The sequence below is a fragment of the Arvicanthis niloticus genome, chromosome 28, assembly GCF_011762505.2.
Source record: "Arvicanthis niloticus isolate mArvNil1 chromosome 28, mArvNil1.pat.X, whole genome shotgun sequence".
Taxonomy (NCBI): Eukaryota; Metazoa; Chordata; class Mammalia; order Rodentia; family Muridae; genus Arvicanthis; species Arvicanthis niloticus.
This window is the reverse complement of record NC_133436.1, coordinates 22,134,930-22,155,640: the sequence shown is the minus strand read 5'-3', so window position 1 is coordinate 22,155,640 and position 20,711 is coordinate 22,134,930. Positions and strand designations below refer to the sequence as shown.

Genomic DNA, 20,711 nt, shown 5'->3' with positions numbered 1-20,711 from the left:
CTTACATTTTGCTTCTATGGAAACATAGGAAGACAAACCAAATATTTTGGTTGGGTTTGAGTGGAAGTCAGCAGCTAAGACGTGCATTGAATGGTTCTAATTTGTTCTTTTAGTGTGTCCCAGATTTTTCCCAGGAAACACAGATCCAGAAGTAAATTTTTATCTGAATTATGGCAGACTGTATTTCTAAAACTATGAGGTGGTCAGCAATAGTATGCACATAGAACAAGAAATAGGAAGGTAAAGAAAGGTTTAAAATCAGTGCAGAAAGTTTACCAGTTCCATTAGGAAGAAAGTTACCGTTACATATATGCACATATATAACGTGGGTATAAGCACCCCTTCTAAAGAACCTTTGGATACATTTCTAAGGTGATGGCATGTTTCATCAGCATATGCCAGACCTGGATAATTGTTCCTGGCAGACTTTTCTGATTATACGATTATCTCTAGTAACTGTCCTTATGCCTCCCCTAATAAACAGAAAAGAACGAAGAAGAGGAGCAAGAAGCAAAAATGGAACTCAAACGGAGGCTCAGCCGGAAGGTGATGACGTCATGACTGTTAATGCGCATGCGTGTTCTGGGAGCCAGTTTATTTTTGTTAGAGGCAAACCCGCTCAGAACTCGTGAGTGGGATGTTTGGGGATGATTGCTCCTAGTACTCCACAGTACGAGTCAAGTCATTCAAATCAGCAATGCGTGTAAATCAGTTACTTTCTATTTGCATGCTGTGTTCATTTTGAAAAATTAACAAAGCTTGTACATTGCATTTACCGATTATAAATATGTGTATTTTAAGTGAAAAGAAAGTTTAAATACAAAACTTTTGTATTTAACAAAACAGAAAAAGAAAGTGTCACACACAAATCTTCCATTTAGAGAGCCAACATTAACATTTTCATATATATTTATGTCTTTAATTGGATTTTTAAAGTGTTCACACTTTCCATTTAGTCTTGGAAATACTAAATAAGTAATTTGTAACTACTGACAATTTGTCACTGTCCTGTAGCAGACCTGGATGAGTAATTTATTGAGTGAATTTGACCAGTGTTAACCAAAATTGACAAATGGCTTATCACTGGAACTTAGGCTGTCATTCCCACATATTTAGAGATACAAACCTGATCCTAGGACTGTTGTAAGCATCACCACCACCCCACCCCACCCCGTGCTTACAGTAAAAGCCTTTGGAGAAGTTAAGCACTGTCGTAGTTTATATTCCATTGTAAAGCCTTCTAATGGTTTCTCAGCTGTGCCTTCCATACCTGGAGAAGGACAGGGTGACACCATAGTTGAATGTGTGCCTTGACTCACATGGTTGAGCATTGGCTGGAGTGTTCAGAGCAAAAGTATCCCAGGTAGGTGTGGATTCCCTTCAAGTATCGAAATTATCCCAATCTTATTCTTGGTGCTTGTGAAAGGGGAAAGAGAGAAGAACAAAGACACCCCAGGGCTGGCCAGGTTACATATAGTGATACATTTGAATGGTACAGAGGACTCAAGAAGCAGACAAGTCAGAACCGTTGCAGAAACTATCCCCCAGGAAGCCTCCCTCTGCCTGTCTCCCCAGAAAGGCCATTCTGTAGCTGTGCCTTTCTCTGGGCCACTGCGTTTCTTCATGTTCCTGGAATAGAGACTCCATAGCTTTTGTCTTTATTTGTCAGCTGCCACCACAGGGATCCTAGAGCTGGGTTACTGGTGGGCCTTTGTCAGTATGTATTGCTGTCTGAGATGATATGCAAGCCTTAATCTCAGTGTCAGATATGTTACACGGAATCAAATGATGCAGGCAGTTACCAAAGGCTGACCTAGCTAGCGAGCACTGATGATTATCTAGTCTGGAAATGAGGGCATGCTGCTTTCTAGGTCTCATTATGAATTCCCAAGATGCCGTTGCTTCTCTTTTAATACCTGAAAGTGACCTTAACTTTGAAGTGTTCCAGACAGAAAACTTGCCACCTAGAGGCTGTAAAAATGTGCGACTCATCTCTGTCTTTTCCACTACCCTCCTGCAGCTCAGCCTAAGACCTACCGTGGCAGAGCTACAAGCCCGAAGGATCCTACGGTTTAATGAGTATGTAGAAGTGACAGATTCCCCGGACTATGACCGCCGAGCGGACAAGCCCTGGGCCAGGTTGACACCTGCAGACAAGGCAAGAATCTCAGAATGGCCTTTGGTCTTCCAAAACCTGCATACTCATCCTCCTCCTACCCACCTGAGCCCCTTTCTCTCTCTTAAAACACCTGCATGCTTATATGTCTTGTAAAGTAATAGCAGTACAGTTCTTTCAGCTGGGTCTCAGAAAAAGCTAGCCCTTAGTTGCCATGTAACCAGCCCCTATTCAAGCATATTACAAGAAGTCCATTTGTTCCAGTTAATCTCATTTCAGCTATGGGCTTACATTGTTCTTCCTCCTAGTTAACCCTGCAGCCACTGTCCCTATGCATCCAGCCACCCCTAAGCCTAGTGATGAAGAGCAGAGACAGTTTTGTTGCATCTTATAGATTCTGTAGGTTAGAATATAGTCAAGCATCATTTGAACAATTCTGCTTTCCATGAGGTGGGCCAAGGTCACTCAGTATCATTCCCCTGGTGATCAGGCTACCCTGAAAGATCCAGGATTGTCTCTCCAACTTGTTTTGTGTCTTAGTTGCCTTGGCTTGGATGTGGAACTCAGCTGGGCTGTCCACAAAGCTACCTCTTCATTGTGAGTCCCCAAACCTCTTCCCTCAGGGTAGGTGTGTGTCCTAAGAAAGCCCAGGAAAAGCTACTTGCCCCTTTCCAGTCAGCTTTGGAAGTCACTTGGCCGGATGTCCACCTCATCCCATTAGTTCCAGGCAAGTTATAAGGCTAGTTCAGAACCAAGGAGAAGGGAATAGATAGTTTTGCCTCTTGGTAGGAAGCAGTGAGGTCAGATTATGCAGACTGAAGGTGTTATCTTGCCATCCTAGAAAATTAAGATTTGCTACACCCATTAGTAGCCACCTGATTATTCAAATGCTAACCTTTTGACAGGCCACATAAACAGTGGCATCCATAGACGGTGGAAGACACAAGAGTGGCCATCTAAATGACCTACTAACCACCCTTATGTGTAAACTCAATTTGCATTCCCTGAGTAGCCCTTACTTAACTTTGCCCTGTTGTAAGAAGCAGAACTTGTTCATCTCCAGCCATAGTGGGCAGAGATTTTTCTTTTTTAAGACCATTGGAACTGAGAGGAAGCCAGGCTTCTGTCTAGGGCTTGTTAACCACAGGGTGCTGGGCCTGGTCAGGTTTTCTTCTGCAAGCATGCAAGCATGGTTTCTGTTCTGGAGTTCTCTGAAGAAATAGAATTATCACATCTTTCTTGATCCTAGCAACCAAGCTCTAGAGCAGCGCCAGAGTCCCTCCTGACTTATAGGGGAGGCTCGCTCTCTTCCTCAGAAATCTCACATATCTATCCTGAGGTGTGTTAAGGTCTGAAGGACTACATTTTTAGGGCTGTATTATTATTGTGTCTGTGTTCTCTGGAGAAAAGAAAGTGTGTTTTCCAAAAGTAAGAATTTTAGGGGAAAAAGGGTATGCTTTTAAAGGTAGAAAATAAAAAAAAAAACAGAAAAATGCAAAAATTGAACGTTTGCATGTAGCATGTTTTGTACACACAAGTGCTCTGTTTATATGCAGTGTTTTGTACATGCAAGTAGGGTGCATTTGTTGTCAAATAGCTGAATATCCAGAATCACAAACGGGAAAAATCAACGATGATAATTCAGATCAAGGCACTGCATTTTTATGAATGTTAAAAAATACTATTTTCTACTTGACACTGAGAGAAATTAAATCATTTTCCACAATTGCAAATATGTATGTATACAGGAGCTAAGAAGCTGTAAGGTGTGCCCGGCAAGCATAAAAAACTGCAGTCTGGATCCTAGAACCCTGTGTAAGAGAGCTGAGTGTGCTTATACATATTTGTAACCCCAACACCAAGGGACAGGGATAAATAGATGGATCCCCGAGATGCTGAGCAGATAGTCTGGCTGCAACAGTGAGCTTCAGGTTCATTGGGATATCTTGTCTCAAGACATGATGGGGAGGGTGATTGAGGAAGACCTCCTGATGTCAACTTTAGGCTTCAGTACATGCCCAATGATGGCACTTGAGCACGTGCAAACACACACACACACACACACACACACACACGTATAAAGAAATATGGCCCACATGCTAAAATCATGATATGTAAGAATGAAAATAGCATGCTAATTGTCAACACAGCTTTAAAAAAGGATTTTTTTATTACAGTTACCATAAGATACTTCATGACACCTATTGGTCAACTTCTAAATAATGTATTTGCTTCATTAACTTAATTGGTATAGAATTCATTAAGTATGACTTAACTATTGTGTTAAGAATTAGGTTATGAGGCCAATGAGACAGCACAGTGGGTAAAACTGTTTGCCACCAAGCCTAACAGCCTATGTGGTCCCCAGGATGTACATAATGGAAGGAAATTTTCCTCCAACTTCCACACGTCTGTCATGGCACACAAACACCCAGGTAGACTCACATACACAAAAATAAACAAATGTAGCTTAAAATTAGCTTAAAAATTTTTAAGTATTGATCTCTATGTCCAATTTTTTAAAAAATAGTGAAAATAAAAATTACTGAAAGCTTATATTTTTAAAGAAAAACAAATGCAAATATTATTTAGAACCCGTAAGTGATTTCACTTTAGTTACCCAAGTTAGATTGAAACTTAAAATACTGATTAGAATTTCAATCTAAAATTTTCTAGTGAACCAGAATAATAACAGATTAGTTTCTGATGATACATTGATTTGCGCCATTTATTAAAACCCAAAGATATTCTAGGTACAAGGGACATGAAAATGAAGAGTGCCTTTCCAGTAAAGCACCGACTAGCTAGGTCCTCTGTAGAATGTCATTAGCTGGGTCACAGAGTGCACACTTCACTCCCCGTGACACCAAGCTTAATGAGTCAGCCAGCCAGCCACTCGTGTTTGATAGCTGCATTTAGCAGAGAAATAAAAGATATCAAGTGGAAATTCTAGCTCTTTACTCACAACCTAAACTGTAATGTTTCAGAAGGCTGCAAGTGCTGTATTTTCAACAAATTGCCTGATGCGTCTTGCCAAGAAGTGCCCCAAACTGGCCAGGGCTGGACGAGGAAAAGCATGTGGATAATCTTTACTAGCCACACTTCAACTTAGGTTTAGTTGGTTGTATGTCCTGTGTTTAATTCCCATGATCCCAAACACCACTGTGCATGTAGTCTCAGTGCAGCTCCCTGCTGTGTGAGGTTGTTGCCTCAGTCCTCTTAGAGATTAGTTTCAGCTGAGTGGTTCACCATAGGTCATCCAGCCCAGGACCAATGGCTCCAGTCCCACCACCTCTATCTTTCAACAAAAAACAGCCCCAGTTACACTTAAATTAGAGAGTATTAGGCCTAAAATCTAGCAAAAGTTATGTTTATACCCTGTGTGTCTTGTTAATACAAAAGGTTTTAATTTTCCTCTTTTGAACCCCTGAGAAATCTTTCTTCCAAAGTCGAAACTGATAGAATGAAGGTGGGTCCTTATTGAGACCTTGTATTGTGTGCATGGGGCACAGTTTGTAGTTGTCCTGACTTATAAACTCCATATCCCAACTCTTTCTCTCTGAATATGTCTATGAATATGTTGGGTTTACCATACTCTTCGGCTGGTAGCTAGCTCATGATCACCAGCAAGTCCTTGATCTTATTTAATTCAACTTACCTTCACCAGTATCCTCTTGCATTCCAGCAAATTTTCTATCATAACAATCAAAGAACTGTCAGTCACAAGCCCAAGTTACGTATTGTTTTAAAACTTTATGATATTTCATTGGCGACTCTACAGTATTTGGCACATTTTAAAAATACTCTTTGAACTATTATTTTCATTGCATTTTCATTGCTACTTTCTAGGTGGGTATGTTAGCTGATTTCCTGTCACTGTTAAAAGAAAAATCCTTAAAGCAATTAGCTTTTAAGTAGGGAAGGTTTGATTCACAGTCTGAATATAAAAGTCTTAAGTAATCAAGGGTCAGGGCCTCTAGTGGAGATATTATATGGTCAGGGCCCTTCCATGATGAGTGAAAGGGCAAAGGGAAGCTAGAGCATAGTCTGTCTGATAATCTCTTCAGAGGCGTGCCCCTAATGACCTAAAGACATGGCTGTCATAGACCTACCTGTTAAATGTACTACCTCCCTGAACAATGGACCACATGGTTGACAGGTGACACTCATCTGAACTCTAGCAGGAGGAAAGCTGGGGCTTAGAAGGAAAGTTACTCCATGTCAAAATGCCATGGGGCACGAAGACCAGCATCCATGTCTGCAGCTCCTCAGGAGGCCTCCGCCAGAAACTTTTGTGTAAAGAAGAAACTTTTAAGTGAACAGAGTTGGAATTCTCTGCCCTATTTGTACTGAAACACTTCTTTTCAAGGAGGAACTTTTTCTAAAACTTTATTTGAGCAACTGCCTGGCTCCTGTGCCAGTTGTTACTATGGCCAAAACCAAGTGTGCACATTGTGATGACTGGTGAAATGTACAGCATTTCTCTGTCACAGGGGACTCTGGCCCACAGATAGGTCTCTGCTTGCTTTAGCATAAGAATTAAGACTACTGTCCATTGTCCCAGGATCCTCCAAAGAGACTTCCAGACCTACAGAATATATCTGGGTAAAGGAGACAGTCTGTGACAACAGGGCTTAATTATCCCATTAAAATACCCTTGGAAAGGAAGTCTGTAAACTATACTGATGTTCATGGTGGGAGAGGACCACCAAGGGGTCCTCGGCTTTCCTCTGTCTTTTCCCTTTTCCAAAGTTCATTGACTTTCAGCCCCAGAGTAGATTTCCCTATCTCTCTGGGAAAGCACTTCCTGTGGTTTACATTGGCATTCTGTGTTTAACTGGAGTCAGTCCCTTTAGCACAGCTGTCATAGAATATTTTATTTCTACTTTTCCTTTTATATGAGGGAAAACATTCTTTGCATGAAAAATATTTACAATGATCTGTGTTTTGTCTGAATGGTGCAATCTGCATAGAGCTTATAACGACGTGGAGGTTTTGTATTTTTTTTTAGTACTTTTTATATGAGTGAAGTAGCCTTTGTAGAAAAATGGGAAATAAAAATAAGACAGAAATTAAAACTAAACCCATGCATAATCCTGCCACTGTCTGTTAACAGACAGCCAAAGTTAGCACTTGGAGGGGTGTCTCCGCTTTCCAGTCTGCATGCATAAGCATCTTGTTGTACATGGCATGGATTATATGTTCTTTAAATAAGGCCTCCATTTGATTTTTTTCTCTGAGTGGCTTTAAATGCTGTGCTGAATTTTCAGCCCTGTTTGTCTAAACTTTCAATATGAAAAAATAAATAGCAACAGCCTCCTTGGCATCCCTGTGGCAGCAAATCAAAGCTATGTTGTGGTGGGCGGGCAGGCTTCAATGTAAAACTCTCCTGGGAACAGAATATAGATTCTCTGAAAACCCCACATGCATCACGTCTGCTGTGGTCATCAGAGGCTGGAAGGACATTCTGTATGACACACAGACTAGACACGACAATAAGTCTATTGAGGACCCTGCTGCCACCCTTCCCACTCTTGGGGAGGCCACCCTAGCTCTAGTTTGGCCTTCACCTGAATGTCCCTCCTCTGAACCTCATTCCTGTTCATACACACTGCACACAGGTATCTTGAAGCTTATTTTATGAGTTTTTACCATACCTTTACTTTGCAGCTGTCCCATGAGGTCAGGTATGGAACTTTTCCACTTGTGTGTCACACTGAAGCTCAGAAAGCCTCAGATTTTGAAGATTTTCTAATGTCCAATTTTTTACACTGTAACATGTTTTATTTATTAAATCTTAAGGATACGTTAGTGATTATTTTTCTCTCCCCCACAATATTATGTCATAGAAGAATATCTGCCTTGTGGATGCTGTATAGGTTGGGGAAATACATTACTTAAATTTTGTTCCGTTTTCTCCTGTTTAGGCAGCAATAAGGAAAGAACTAAATGAATTTAAAAGCACAGAAATGGAAGTTCATGAAGAGAGTCGACAGTTTACAAGGTAGGTAGATGAGACTTAATTCTGCATATTGAGAATAATCAATCAGGTAAATTTCATGGCAGCTGTATTGCATCACAATTTAATTGTTTTGAATGTGGTTTAGCAGGAAATCCCCTAATGACTGCTTCTGCTTACCTCACATCTGTCCTTTTACTGCTAAGATAGATAGAGTCCTGGGGACAGATTTAAAGATAAAGCTGGATTAAACTATAGTTGTCTAGACTTTCCTGAGAAAGTTTATGGCTTAGTTGTCTTTTAAGAATGCATGAACTAATCAAAGTTTTGGGGGGCTGGAGGGAAAGCTCAGTGGTTACGAGCACTGGCTGCTCTATCTAGAGGACCCAGGTTCAATTCCCATCACCTACATCGTGGTTCAAAAGTGTCTGTAACTCCAGTTCCAGAGGATCCAACATCCTCACACAGACATACATACACGGACATACAATGCACATAAAATTAGAAGAAAATAATTTTTAAAATTCTAAAATGAGGTCTCTTTTTTTCTTCCTTTCAGTGGAATCTGTGAAGAGCTATATTACAGTTCTCCTTTTTGTTTCTTTTTGGGAGTCAAAAATCAAGCTCTGTGTCCTGAACAAATAGCTGATGGTAGGCAGTGTGAGAACACATGTTACTTCATGATCACAGGGCAATACTTGGGGCAGAGAGTAAATTTTCAGAAGTAGAACTTACAGTGAGAATCAAGTTTTGGTTGGCTCCCCAAGTTACTACTGTGAAGTCAGACAAATCTCTGAGATAATGAACCTATAAAGAAAGAAAGGAACCTTTCTTTCACTCAAATTCAGAGATTCCAGTGGATGTTTCATTGGCTCCACTGCCATGGGGGCCTATGACCAGGCTCCACATCATGGTGGCAACACGTAAGAACACCACTCCCTCCCATTGTAGCCTAGGAATGAGATTAAGGAAGAGGGAGAGGTGTGGGCCCATCCTCCCCCACAGGCATGCCCCCAATGACTGCAAGGTCTCATACTAGGCCCCACCCTTTTTTACATTACAGCATTTCCAGTAAACCCAAGCTTTAGCACATGGGCATCTAAGATCCAAGTTTCAGCAACCATAATGCCATGATTTTTCTTCTCATTACCCTTTGGTTTTACAAATGACAGAAGCTAGTGGGGAGCTGCGTCCTTGTGTTATCTGGTGTCCACATATAACAGTTCTTTATTTACATCCCATGCATATATGAGCATTGTTTACATAGCAGGCATAGTTCTAATATTTTGTACCGACATTAAGTTTTTAGAATCCAGATTGGGAGGCTAGGGTGATGGCCCATAGGTAAGAGGACTTTCCACACAAGCATGAGGGTCTGAGTTTGAATCTCTAGCACCCATGTAAATAGCCTGGGATGGCCATATCAGCCTGTCACCACAGTGTTGCAGAGGCAGAGACAGGAGGATCTCTGGGGCATGCTGGCTCCCCGCCTATCAGAGAGGTGTAGGACCTGGAGATACAGACTGAAGCTCCAGGTTCAGCGAGAAAACCTATCTGCTGTGACCTAATTCACTTGCACACACATATGCACAGATTCATATAAACACATGTGTGTGAGTACACACAAACATAAGTGAATTTGTAGAAAATTCCAGGACAAATTAATACATGAAGACAAGATTCTCTGTTTTTCAGAACACATATAGTGATCCAAAGGCCTAATCTAGAACCAGCCTCAGTAGGGTAACCAAATACTGTGCTTCCAGCCCTTCAGTGGTGCCCAGTGGTCAAGGTGCTGTTCTATATAGGGGACCTTGTCCCAAGGCAAAGGAAATGCTGGTAAAACTTCACGTTTCCACAGCAGGAATCTTCTGTGAAGTATATTTCCAGTCATGTACCATAGCCATTCTTCATGTAGGAAGGTCTAGTGTGGCAAATACACACTTCCTCTTAGAAAGCTTCTTCATGTGTGCCTCTTGTGACCTTGTTTTTATCTGCAAACATACATCCTAAATGTTCTCTCTCTGAGGACTTTCCAGTGGTAACCTGCTCTTGCATCCGTAATATGCTGGACATGTACCACCCCTACCTCCTGCTACAGCTGGGGTCAGGAAAAGTTTGTGTTAACATGTGACACCTGAGGTTATACTTATTTGAGGAAATTGATCATCAAAAGGAGACAGGATATTTATGGTGACACAGAACTGGCTGGGACCTCCAGGCTGTTGGGGAAATGGCATGTGTTTTTGTCCTGAGCTGTAGTGTCTTCACTCAGCCACCTGGCTATTCACATTAGTTTTCCTTCTGCATAGCCTTCCTATAAATCATAAGCCCTGATACCCTTATCTCCTTTAATAGCATGAGGAAAGAATAAATTACAGCAGAAAAGAAGCAGAAGGCCATGTGTTTTGCAAAAGTTCTAATTCTCCGAGAAATATTTAAACTAAAAGACCTACTTTCTGTTGTGTTCACTAAGCAAATTCACCAACACTAGCCACAGAGAGATGTGAGAATCATTTCTTTTCATGTCTCTTTTATATATATATAATGGCATGTTTTAATTAAGCATTTAAACATGTAAAAGTTTTATCAATAAAAAGTAATCCCTTCATTTAACTCCTTTTCCACCCTCAGTTTTATTCTCACAGTTAATAATTAAAGGTGAGGTGGGGATGTACAAGAAGCCTATGTACCTCTAGGCTTCCTGTACATTAACAAACCATCCATATATAATGTATGTGTGTGTGTAGACTGCTTATATCCACTCTCACTCACATACAGCATGTAAAAATCAGTCCTTCCTGTTGGTATATGCCCCTCATTCCCATAGCGTCCCACAGGTAGGATACTCTACACTACTGAACAGGTACTACTGGATGTTTATGGTGCTTCAGGATGTCATTGTCAACACTAAGACCTTGGCTTCATGCTTATGTGTGTGTGCACACACCAGAATTTCTGTGGTAGCCCCATTAACTGGATTTCCGAGGTCACTGGATTCATGCATTTTACAACCTTTTAAAGATTCTTCTCTGTTATCTTTCAAAGAGGACACACTTGGTTTACAGTGGATGAGTATACTGCATACTCAGCCACACTCATCAACATGGGGTCTATGAGCAGCTTCAAGATTTGTATTCTAGAGAATTAATAGTAGTACATTGGTTTTCATAAGACTGGGCATCCCCTCTTAGCTTTATTGACCATCTGTTGTGGCCTGAGCTACCCCACATTTGGGGGCCAAAATGTTTCGGATCCCTCTGTCAATGTTGGAACCTGCACTGCCAAAAGCCTTGAGGACTAACTTGTTAGCCCGCACTGCCCCAAGCTGCTCCAGTCCGAGGGTCAGGGTTCAGCAAGAGAGAGAGTGAGGACAGATTCGAGGAATGGAGACCAGACAGAGTGTGATTCAATCCCGTTTATTCTTCAGTCTCTCTTCCTAGTCCAAGTCCCAAGTCTTGAGTTCCTAGTCCCTAGTGCCTCCAAGTTCCAAGTTACTTCTTCCAAGTGCTAAGTGCCTAATGTCTAATTCCAAGTTCTTCCTCCAAGTGCCAAGTGCCTAATACCTCTGCTTAATTCCAACTCCAAGTTGTACTCCAAGTTGTACTCTCTGAAGTGTCTGATTCTCTGTTCCTAGTATCTCTCTGAAGTGTCTGATTCTCTGTTACTCCAAATTGTTCTGAACTCTCCTGTCTGCCTCTCGCCTTTTATATGTCTCACTTCTAAGCCACGCCTCTAAGTCATGTCTTTAATCATGCCCTTTCTAAATCTGATCTCTAAGTCACACCCTTAAGTCACACACCTTTAAGTCTCACACACCCAAGGGAAAATCCTGGGTATCTAAAGCAAGATGTTATCAGAGTGTGTTCAGCTGTTGCAGGCTAATATAATCAAGTCTCTTATCAGGGTATATGGCTCAAGATGACTGCAAGGATGATAGCCGCCTTCTGTCGGCTCCCCACAACCACCCCTTTTTTAAATTGATTTTTGTATTCAAACCTTTATAAGTTTTCTTTTGGATTGCCTGTTTTTTATGTAGATTAGTAAAATCGGAGATATTAGTCCTCTGTATTTTTTTCCAACCTGCTATTAGCCTTTTAGCTTTTTTCACTATCTTGGGTAAATGTTTGCACCTGAAATCTTTCTGTGCAGTTACTTTTTAGTTTGTTGTTGTTGTTTTCTATGCTCTATGGAAAGCAGTCAAGACTATAAAACTATTGTTTCTAGCTTTTTTCACACTTAAAACTTTAATCCACTGGGCACCTTCTTCTGTGCATGATTCAAGAGAATACATGGACTTTGCTTTTCTAAGTCAGTAGTACTTCATTGTCTCTGTACCTTCTAGATGTGAAGCTTACTTCTAGTATGCCTGCTGTCTGTGTCTGGGTTCCACATTACGTGTTAAGGAGCTCTGACTGTTCCTGCCTGTGCCAATGACACTTTGAATTCATCTCGTAGTATGTTTTCTATTTGATGGAATTTTTTTTAAAACCTCCAAAATCCTATTGGCTATTTACTCCTCTAAAGAAATAAAAACTAGACTTGTGTTTTATTAAATAATTTGTTGATCTTTTCATTGTTTAAGTAAATGTTAAAAGATGCATATTGAGTAAGTTTTCGGGTAGTAACAGCTCATGTTGAAGATAAACTTTAAAAGGCTTTTTAAAAACTGTCATTCCAAATAAGGAAAACTTAAATGTTCATAACACCAAAATAAACATGCCTTGCTCAAGTAGCTTTAAAACTTGGCAGCAAAGCAAAAGTATATTGCTATTTTCTTATTAATTTATATGACATCTTTAGAGATGCATCCCGGCAACGAAGCCATTTTGGCTTTTGAAATATAAAATATCATGCTGTGATCTTCACATTGGTGTCAGTATTTCTTTTCAGAGGAAAGAGTTTTGATAAACACTACTGTTTCCAGTCAAAATAATTTGAAAATATGGCCGTGTTTTTCACTTAGAAAAGTAAGCACGCATGTAAAAGACTTAAGCGTCCTCACACTACTTATGGGGCGTAAACTGTCTGTCAATCATTACCTATCCCTTTGTATGCAGCCTAGACACATGACAGTCAGTACCAGACTTTATTCCTCACATCAAATAAGCCTCCTATCAGCTCCTAACCCTCCCAGGGCTGTGTAGATTGAAGGTAGGTCATACCAAGACAGTTCTGTTCCCTGTTCAGCACCTGCTTATCCAAGAGACTCAGACACACAGAAATCCAGCCATCTCTCAGAAGGTGTCCCTTTGTAACTTCCTGTGTCTCTGGATCTTTTGCAAAGACACCCAGGAGACTAATGACACTAGTTATCTCTGGGGAGGAGAGCTGGGGCAGACACAGGAGAAAGATGATTTTTTTTTTTTTTTTTTTTTTTTTTTTTTTTTTTTGCCACTGACTCTTTCAAACCTTTTACATTTTTGAAATAGGAGAGTGTTTTGCCTAGTCAACAGCCAACAACAGGTATTTAAAAGAAGCATTGAAGGTATCCAAGTCCTGAGACTGTGTTTCAATCAATGAGGATTCTAGCCTGGCAATTTGCTTTGAATTTCGTGCTGGCATTAATATCAGGAATACTTGTAGCACAGCAGGAAGCCTCGGCTTTGACCCCTGTCACAGAGTTTCTTCTGTTATGTTTGTTTTGATGAATTGTGTTAATCTGTAATAGCCCTGGTTACTCCCAGTGTTTTCTTTTCAGCTAGGGCCTTGCACCAAGGGTGGGGACAAGAATTCACCCTCAGGCCTGAGAAGGGATTAAGTTGTAACCTGCATCCCTTAGCTTTCTCTGTGCTTCTCTGGCTCCACTCAGCCCTCTGCTTAAAACCAAAAAGTTGAGCCTACTTAAACAGTGGCCTACATGTTGATCATGTAGAATCATTAGGTTCTCAAAAGATACCACCATGATGAACAGAATCCACTTTCCTTTCTGAGACAAATGGAATGTCTATAATAGGGAATAATTATATGGAAAGTCATATTTTACTTAGAAATAAATTATAAAGTATAACAGTAAGATTTGGGTAACTGGAATATTCTGGATACTATTTTTTCTAATAGTATTAACATATATCAGATTCATAACCAAGAGAGAATGTCACTTTAAAAAAAAAAAAAAGAAGAAGCTTAGCACAAAATAACATTTTAGAGTCCAGAGTGTCTTCAGATGTGAATACTCTTATTTGTTTATGAAATGGTTGCTTATTAAGGAAGGGGCATCACCATGCACTCATGGATAACTGAATTGAAGCTTTTAAAGTCAAAGCTAGTCTCCAGAGATTGTACCATGACCAGCAGACAAACGGGAGACTGCCTGGATGCATATGGTCAGTGGTAGATTTAAAGTTCAGGTGCAGAGAAAAAGTGTTGTTGGAGGTGAGATCAAAAGCTCTTAATAGTTCATTATAGTTGTGGACTATGTTTTTCTTTTCTCAACTTCTAAAATGCTTTCCATGTAAGATTTTGTTTGTTTGTTTGTTTGTTTAAACAGTGATTTCATTCTGTGTGTTTTGCGGTTATTGACATTTCTTGGGTTTACATAGAAAAGAACCTGCTCTCTCAGCTACTCCACTCTTTCACAATGCGTGTGTGTTTCCTTGTTTTACCAGATCTTAGGGACTGCCTATAAGAGAGGCTGCAGCCACATTGCTAGCCCCCATACTTCCCTGAGCCAGTCCAAGGACCTGATGCCATCTCATTGGTGCAACCCAGTGGAACTTACTTTCTACCCAGATTCTTGGTCAAATGGTACAATGGAAGGAAAAATACCTTAAGAGTTTCCTTGCTGATTTGGAGAAACTAAAATTGGGGTTCTTTCCAGAAAATACTGGACTTTAAATGACCCTGTTTCCCCAACTCCCCTCCCCCAGCATTGGTCCAGTTTTTCAAATACCTTCATCACAAGCAGTTTTACAGATAGGAAGATATCTTGTGTCACTTGTCCACACACTTGTCCTTTGAATCCAGAACCAAAGGATGCCAGTAGATAGGGATATTAGTGAATATTTGGTACACAAAAGCCATGTAAAGGTGAGAATGGGCTAAACAGTCACTAACCAATGAGTTTGTATACAGTGCCCAGAGAAGATGGGGCTGGGAGAGAGAGGTTTGCTGAGTGAGGACCATGAAGGGACAGGGCGTTTGAGGGCTCTGTTCTCTTTAAGCAGCCAGTATAGATGTGCTGGTCCTAGGGAGGTGGAGCAGCTGAACCAGCTGCTGCTTTACTGGGGAAAGCTTAAGAATGCCGACCCACATCTGCTGTCCTTATTGTCAAAAAGTAGATGCATTGGAGATAGTTGAACGTGGAGATCAGGACTTTCTTTATGGTCAACACTGGGCGGGGTGTGAGTCTGCCCGTCGTTGTCTTGGCTTTGGTCTGTCCTCAGAGGTGGTCTAATAAATTAGAAGAAAAGTGTGTGGAATCTTTCTGGCAGGCAAGTTTCTGGAAGGAATGAGAATTCGGCCTTGCCCTTACCCAGTATGGAATTACTAGGGCAATTATAATTCTTTGTGGTTTATTGTTTCAGTAGTCTGATAGTACGGATGTCTCTCTTTAAAATGTCTCCTTTCCTGCCAGGATAGTCACAAGAAGATAACAGAGACCTCCTCCTTTGAATGAAAGCTCAACTAAGGACATGTTTTGGTCTTTAATATAGGTAAAATTATACAATCCAGAGCCAACCCTTCACTTCCCATTTCTCTGCCTTGGACAAATGACTTAGTTCCCAGTGTCTCAATCTCTGCAGCTATACAACGTGATTCTGGGAGCTCTTTCTCTACAGTAGCTTCTCTGGCATCCATATGAACATGGCCCTACACACACACACACACACACACACACACACAAACACACTAAAGAAAATAATATAATACACTTAAAATTTTTAAACTACAGAAAAAGAACTTTCCTATTTTTTCACGTTGTTCTTGGCCCTTCCTTGATAGTATTCTGGAAGGCTCTACCTGCTGAGTTCTCATATAGCAGTATATTTACTTAAAATAAATTTAGAAGGCTTAAGAATGAACTGCCAAGTCATATAGAATTATTTGTACAGTTATCAAATCATTTCCAAAATGCCTTTGTAATAATATGCTTCCAACAAGTACTGATTAAGTACAGAGAGGGGATATGACAGAAACTTAGTGCAGATGAGGTCCTCCTTCTCAGATGTCATGATCTGATGAGGGAGACAAATTATTAACAGTAAAGAACAGGCAATCATCTCCAGAATTGTGGAGAAAATACCGCAAGATGCTGTGAGAGACAAGAGGACCACAGACTGAGAAGCCAGGGAAAGGGTTGGGCGGGACTTAAGGAAGTGACACGTGTATGATTTAAACAACAGAAGAAAGGTGCAAGTCCACTGCAGAGGAAAGAGAAAAGATCAGGTAAACAAATGCTGAAGGAAGCACAGATGAATGGTATGTGGGGAACGAACAAGGAAGGCATTGTGCATGGCCAGGGCATGGGTTGCTCAGATGACAGGTCCAGCAGACCCTTCCATTCCTCAAATATAGACCACGTGAGTGCACTGTCACATATCACCTCAAGGTTATGGCCAGCACTGGCGTGAAGAATTGAGCTCCGAGTGCACACATTTCTGCCTTAGCTTCCACTAGCTTACTGATTTGGGAAAGCTCCTGTATCTTATCTTGACTTTCAGATTAGCAAAGGCACAAGAATAATATAAAGATCAACATGTTATTGCCTTATCTTTTCTCATATTTTTTTTTCCTTTTGAGGTGCCAGAGATCAAATCCTGGGCCTTGTTTATACTAGGCGAACAAGCTACCACGAGGATCCACCCCAGAGCTTATTTTGTATAGTGTTCAATTTTCCTTACTAACAGATGCCATCTGCCAGGTAGAGCATTCTGTGAGTGTGGAATCTCAAATAAAAACAGGTCTTTATTCAGCTTTCTGCAGCCTTTGCACAAAGACCCTACCTCATAATGATGAATAATTAATATAAACCAAAGGTCATGAAACACAGAAGAAAACAATTAATGCTTCCCAGAGAGCTAAAGAAAAGAGATCTTGTGATCTCAAAGAATAAGATTGGGCAAGTGGAGATGAGAGGAAAGATAAAGGTGAGAGAAAGAACATAGGTACAGGCATTTTGAGACCAGCCACAAAGAACAGTGATGAAGATGCACAGGTTGGGCCATTCTGAACAGATTCAGTCACAACTCTGGGAAGTTCTGTCTTGTAGAGAATGAGGAACAAGCAATCGGGTCTTTTGTCAATGAGCTAACATTGTGGGATGGATACTTCGGATTGCTCGTGATGGCATAGAAGATAGGTTTGATAGATGAGGAGCCTAACTCTACAGGATAGATGAACAGCCGTTTGTAGGGAACACCAGCAGAGCCGCATAAATGTGGAGTCAGAGGAGACTGAAGAGCGGAGTCAGCTCAAGCTTTTATGAAGACTTACGAAGGCTTTCGACCTTGGTCTCGATAATACACATGTAGATGTGAAGTGAAGGGATAACATTGCAATCATTAAGGACAGCGTGTTGCGAAGCATAGGCTCCCTAACATTCTGGAATGTTCAGGAGCCCATATGCATGGAGGGAAAGGCTTGCTTAAGTGATGCCAACACAAGCTAGTGAGGAAAAGTGACTGGACACTTGGGCTCAGGATTTGATGACAAATGGAAAATCAGATTGAAGGAGAAAAAGGACTTCTGGATCTGGGACTTTTGCACTCAACTTATTTTAAGAGAACAGTAAATATGACAGGATAAAGGCAGGTTGTGGTGGGGGGACCTCTGTAGGATTGTGAGCATGCTTTTAATGAGGCATGTGGACCATTGTGGTAAATATGTCCCTCAGGTGTTTAGAAATCCAGGTATAGGAGCAGGAAAGATGATTCAGCATTTAAGAACACCAATTTCTCTTCCGGAAGACCCAGGTTCAATTCCCAGAATTCACATGGCAGTGCAGACCTGTCTGTGACTCTAGTTTAAGAGGATCCAATGCTCTCTTCCAACTTCTGTGATCACCTAGCATGCATTAAGAAGAAGAAGAATTATTCCAAGTGGTGAAAGTCATTTGAAGTCACTGGGAAGAGCTTTGTGGGATGCTGATAATAGTGCCCTTGTTAGGGTTGGGGCAGGGTATTTGTTCTATTCTGTTTTATATTGTTTTATTTTGTAAGACAGCATCTTATGTAGCCCAGGTTGGCCTGGAATGCCTCATGTAGCCAAAGAGGACTTTGAACTCCCCATTCCCGGTCCCTACTGTCCATGACCTAGGATTACAGCTATGCACCACCATGCCTATCATTAAGCTAAGATAATGATGATTCTGTTTGCCTTCCATATTTACAAGTTAGGTGTAACCAAATCCATTTAAGATGCATCTCGCTCCACTTAATGTAAATTAGAATGTGACCTTAGAGCATAGTAATGGTTCACTTTGACTGTTCTCTGAGCCTAAACACTACCAAGATCTTTTTCATAAGTTTCATGTCTGCTTTCCAATATAGCACACATAACGGTATTCTATTACAGCAGCAATTTAATGGTAACTGGGTTGGTGATATTCAGAACTGCCTTCTGCACCTTACTCACGTCACCAAATGCACAGTCCACTTCCGTGCCAGAGACTCACAGTTTCTGTTTCTTACTCCAGGTTTCATCGTCCATAATGAAGCGTGGGACTGCTCAGAAATAAAGACTGATCATCCCTGGCAGAAGCCCTGCTTCCTGAGACCCTGACATTGCACTGAGATTTGAATGTGTATGTTTCCGTTTCGTTGTGGTGAAGGAGGTGTACGACTCGGCTTTGGTTGAGAGTGCTCCTCACCTGGACAGCTCAGAAGAGGCCAACAAGCTGAGAGCCAGATGCAGCAATGGCTGCCCACAGTGTGCACCGATGTAAGAGCCACTCTGGTTCTCTCAGCTGTTCCTCAGCAGGAATTTTAATCAAAGAAGACAAGCAGAAGACAATCGCCAGTTCAACTACCAGAAAGCCAACCGGTATAGCTCCTGTGGGTTCACAAACAATAGATACTGGAATTACTGGTGGTCACCCCAACAGGGTGAACGCTAAAACTAAGAAAGAAAGAGAACTGTTTCATTATGTTAATGAAGAGAGGAAGAATGGAGAGAAGTATATTTTTGAAGTAGACATTTGGTAGCTAAGAACTTCCTAAGGGATTTGGGAACCTACTCAACCAACGTAGATTCCTTAAAGACTTCGTTCTAGAACATTATTGTTTCGCCGATAATGGTTCTGTGTAGTACCATTTTTATGTTGTGCCAGTGAACCCAGTTGCCAGAAACAAATATGAGTGTTCATTAAATGCAAGACGCTTCTACAGCTCTTACCAAGCATGCTTGCTCGCAGTGTGTTGCATGCTTTCAGTAGTACAGCTACCCACGCATTTTCTTCTATTGCTTTCCTAATGTCTGAGCACTCTGCAAGGGTAACAGGAATGAGATCAGATGTAATGTGGCCCTGTAAAATTGTTGCAAGCTTTAGAAATAAATCTTCTGTTCTTTCCCTGTCTTCGTTATCTCCAAAGTCAGGAAACCATTCTTTAGCTAAAGAAGAAGATATGGCACCCTTTAAACACTCAATCCAGAGCTGCAACATAAGCAACATACAAGTGTCTGCTGCTTGTTCCAAGTTCTGAGAGGGAATTTAAAAAACATGCCAGGTAGTTTAAGATGCTGCATTAAATTTAAAAAAAAAAAAAAAAAAAAAAAGTTAGGTTGCTGCTATTTAAAAGAATCAAACTATAAAAACCAAGCACATGAATTTAACAAAAATACCCTAAGGCTTAAAGGAACACAGAAGACTCCTGGTTTGTGTAAAGGAAACCTTACCTTCTATGATGAATCTGTGGATCAGATCCATACACCCAGTTTTTTCTCCCCATGCCAGAGAAGCAGTAGGATACAGTTCAAGCCAGTTTCCCCAGGAGCCTGTAATCAAGTCTTGTTTACATTAAAAAGCTTTCCTCCCTCAAACTGTTCTTCTCTGCGGTGTCAGGCCCCAGCACAGAACCCTAGAAGGGCTCACTTATGATGCTACCTTGAATTTCATTGTCCCTTAACAATTGTTTTTGCCCCCTTGGATTAAAAACACACCTTAAAAAAAAAAAAGCAGAATCTATATCGCACTTTTTTTTTAACAAAGGCAGAATCTATATGCATCTATCTCATTCTTTGATCTGAAGCATTTCAGCTTCAGAATGTGGAAGCCTGTAATTTTCTATTTCAACTGAAAAGTCGGCGTTTCATCAGTGGAGTAAGTGTAGACCCTGCCATTCTGTGGTATTTGGAGGGACCACTTGAAATCTGATGATTTCACTTAAAAGCCAAAGTGGTTAGCTCTAGGGGACTGCTGTGAAAGGCCAGAAGGACCATGACACACGGTAGCCAGCATCATTGTACCCATAGCTGTGCTTTACCTGTTTGCAATAATGAAACAAGGCTGCGTCTACACCAGTTCGTTTCACTAATGGCATAACACATACTGATTTTGAAATAGTGTCTGTGAGTGTGCTGGTATTTGTCTTTATCTGGGGGCTTGTTTGATTTGTTGTTGTTTTTCAGTGCTAGGATCAAACTAGGATTGTGTGCATGCTCTGTGTACTCTAACCCCTGAGCTACACCCCGGCCTTT

General features: G+C 40.9%; 1 protein-coding gene across 6 annotated transcripts in view; it reads left to right on the top strand.

Moving 5' to 3' along the window:
- The window catches only part of Phactr2 (phosphatase and actin regulator 2), a 255,936-nt gene extending 236,146 nt beyond the window's left edge, over nt 1-19,790 (top strand). For 4 of the 6 annotated variants that reach the window (XM_076926887.1, XM_076926885.1, XM_076926886.1 and 1 more), the window contains 4 exons: nt 485-546; nt 2,021-2,158; nt 8,044-8,120; nt 18,712-19,790. In XM_076926887.1, the coding sequence (XP_076783002.1) occupies nt 485-546; nt 2,021-2,158; nt 8,044-8,120; nt 18,712-18,727 (293 nt within the window). In that variant the 3' untranslated portion in view covers nt 18,728-19,790. The remainder of the gene's footprint in view (nt 1-484; nt 547-2,020; nt 2,159-8,043; nt 8,121-18,711) is intronic. The other 2 variants (XM_076926888.1, XM_076926883.1) reach the window with 1 other exon arrangement.
- Nucleotides 19,791-20,711: the final 921 nt, after the last annotated feature.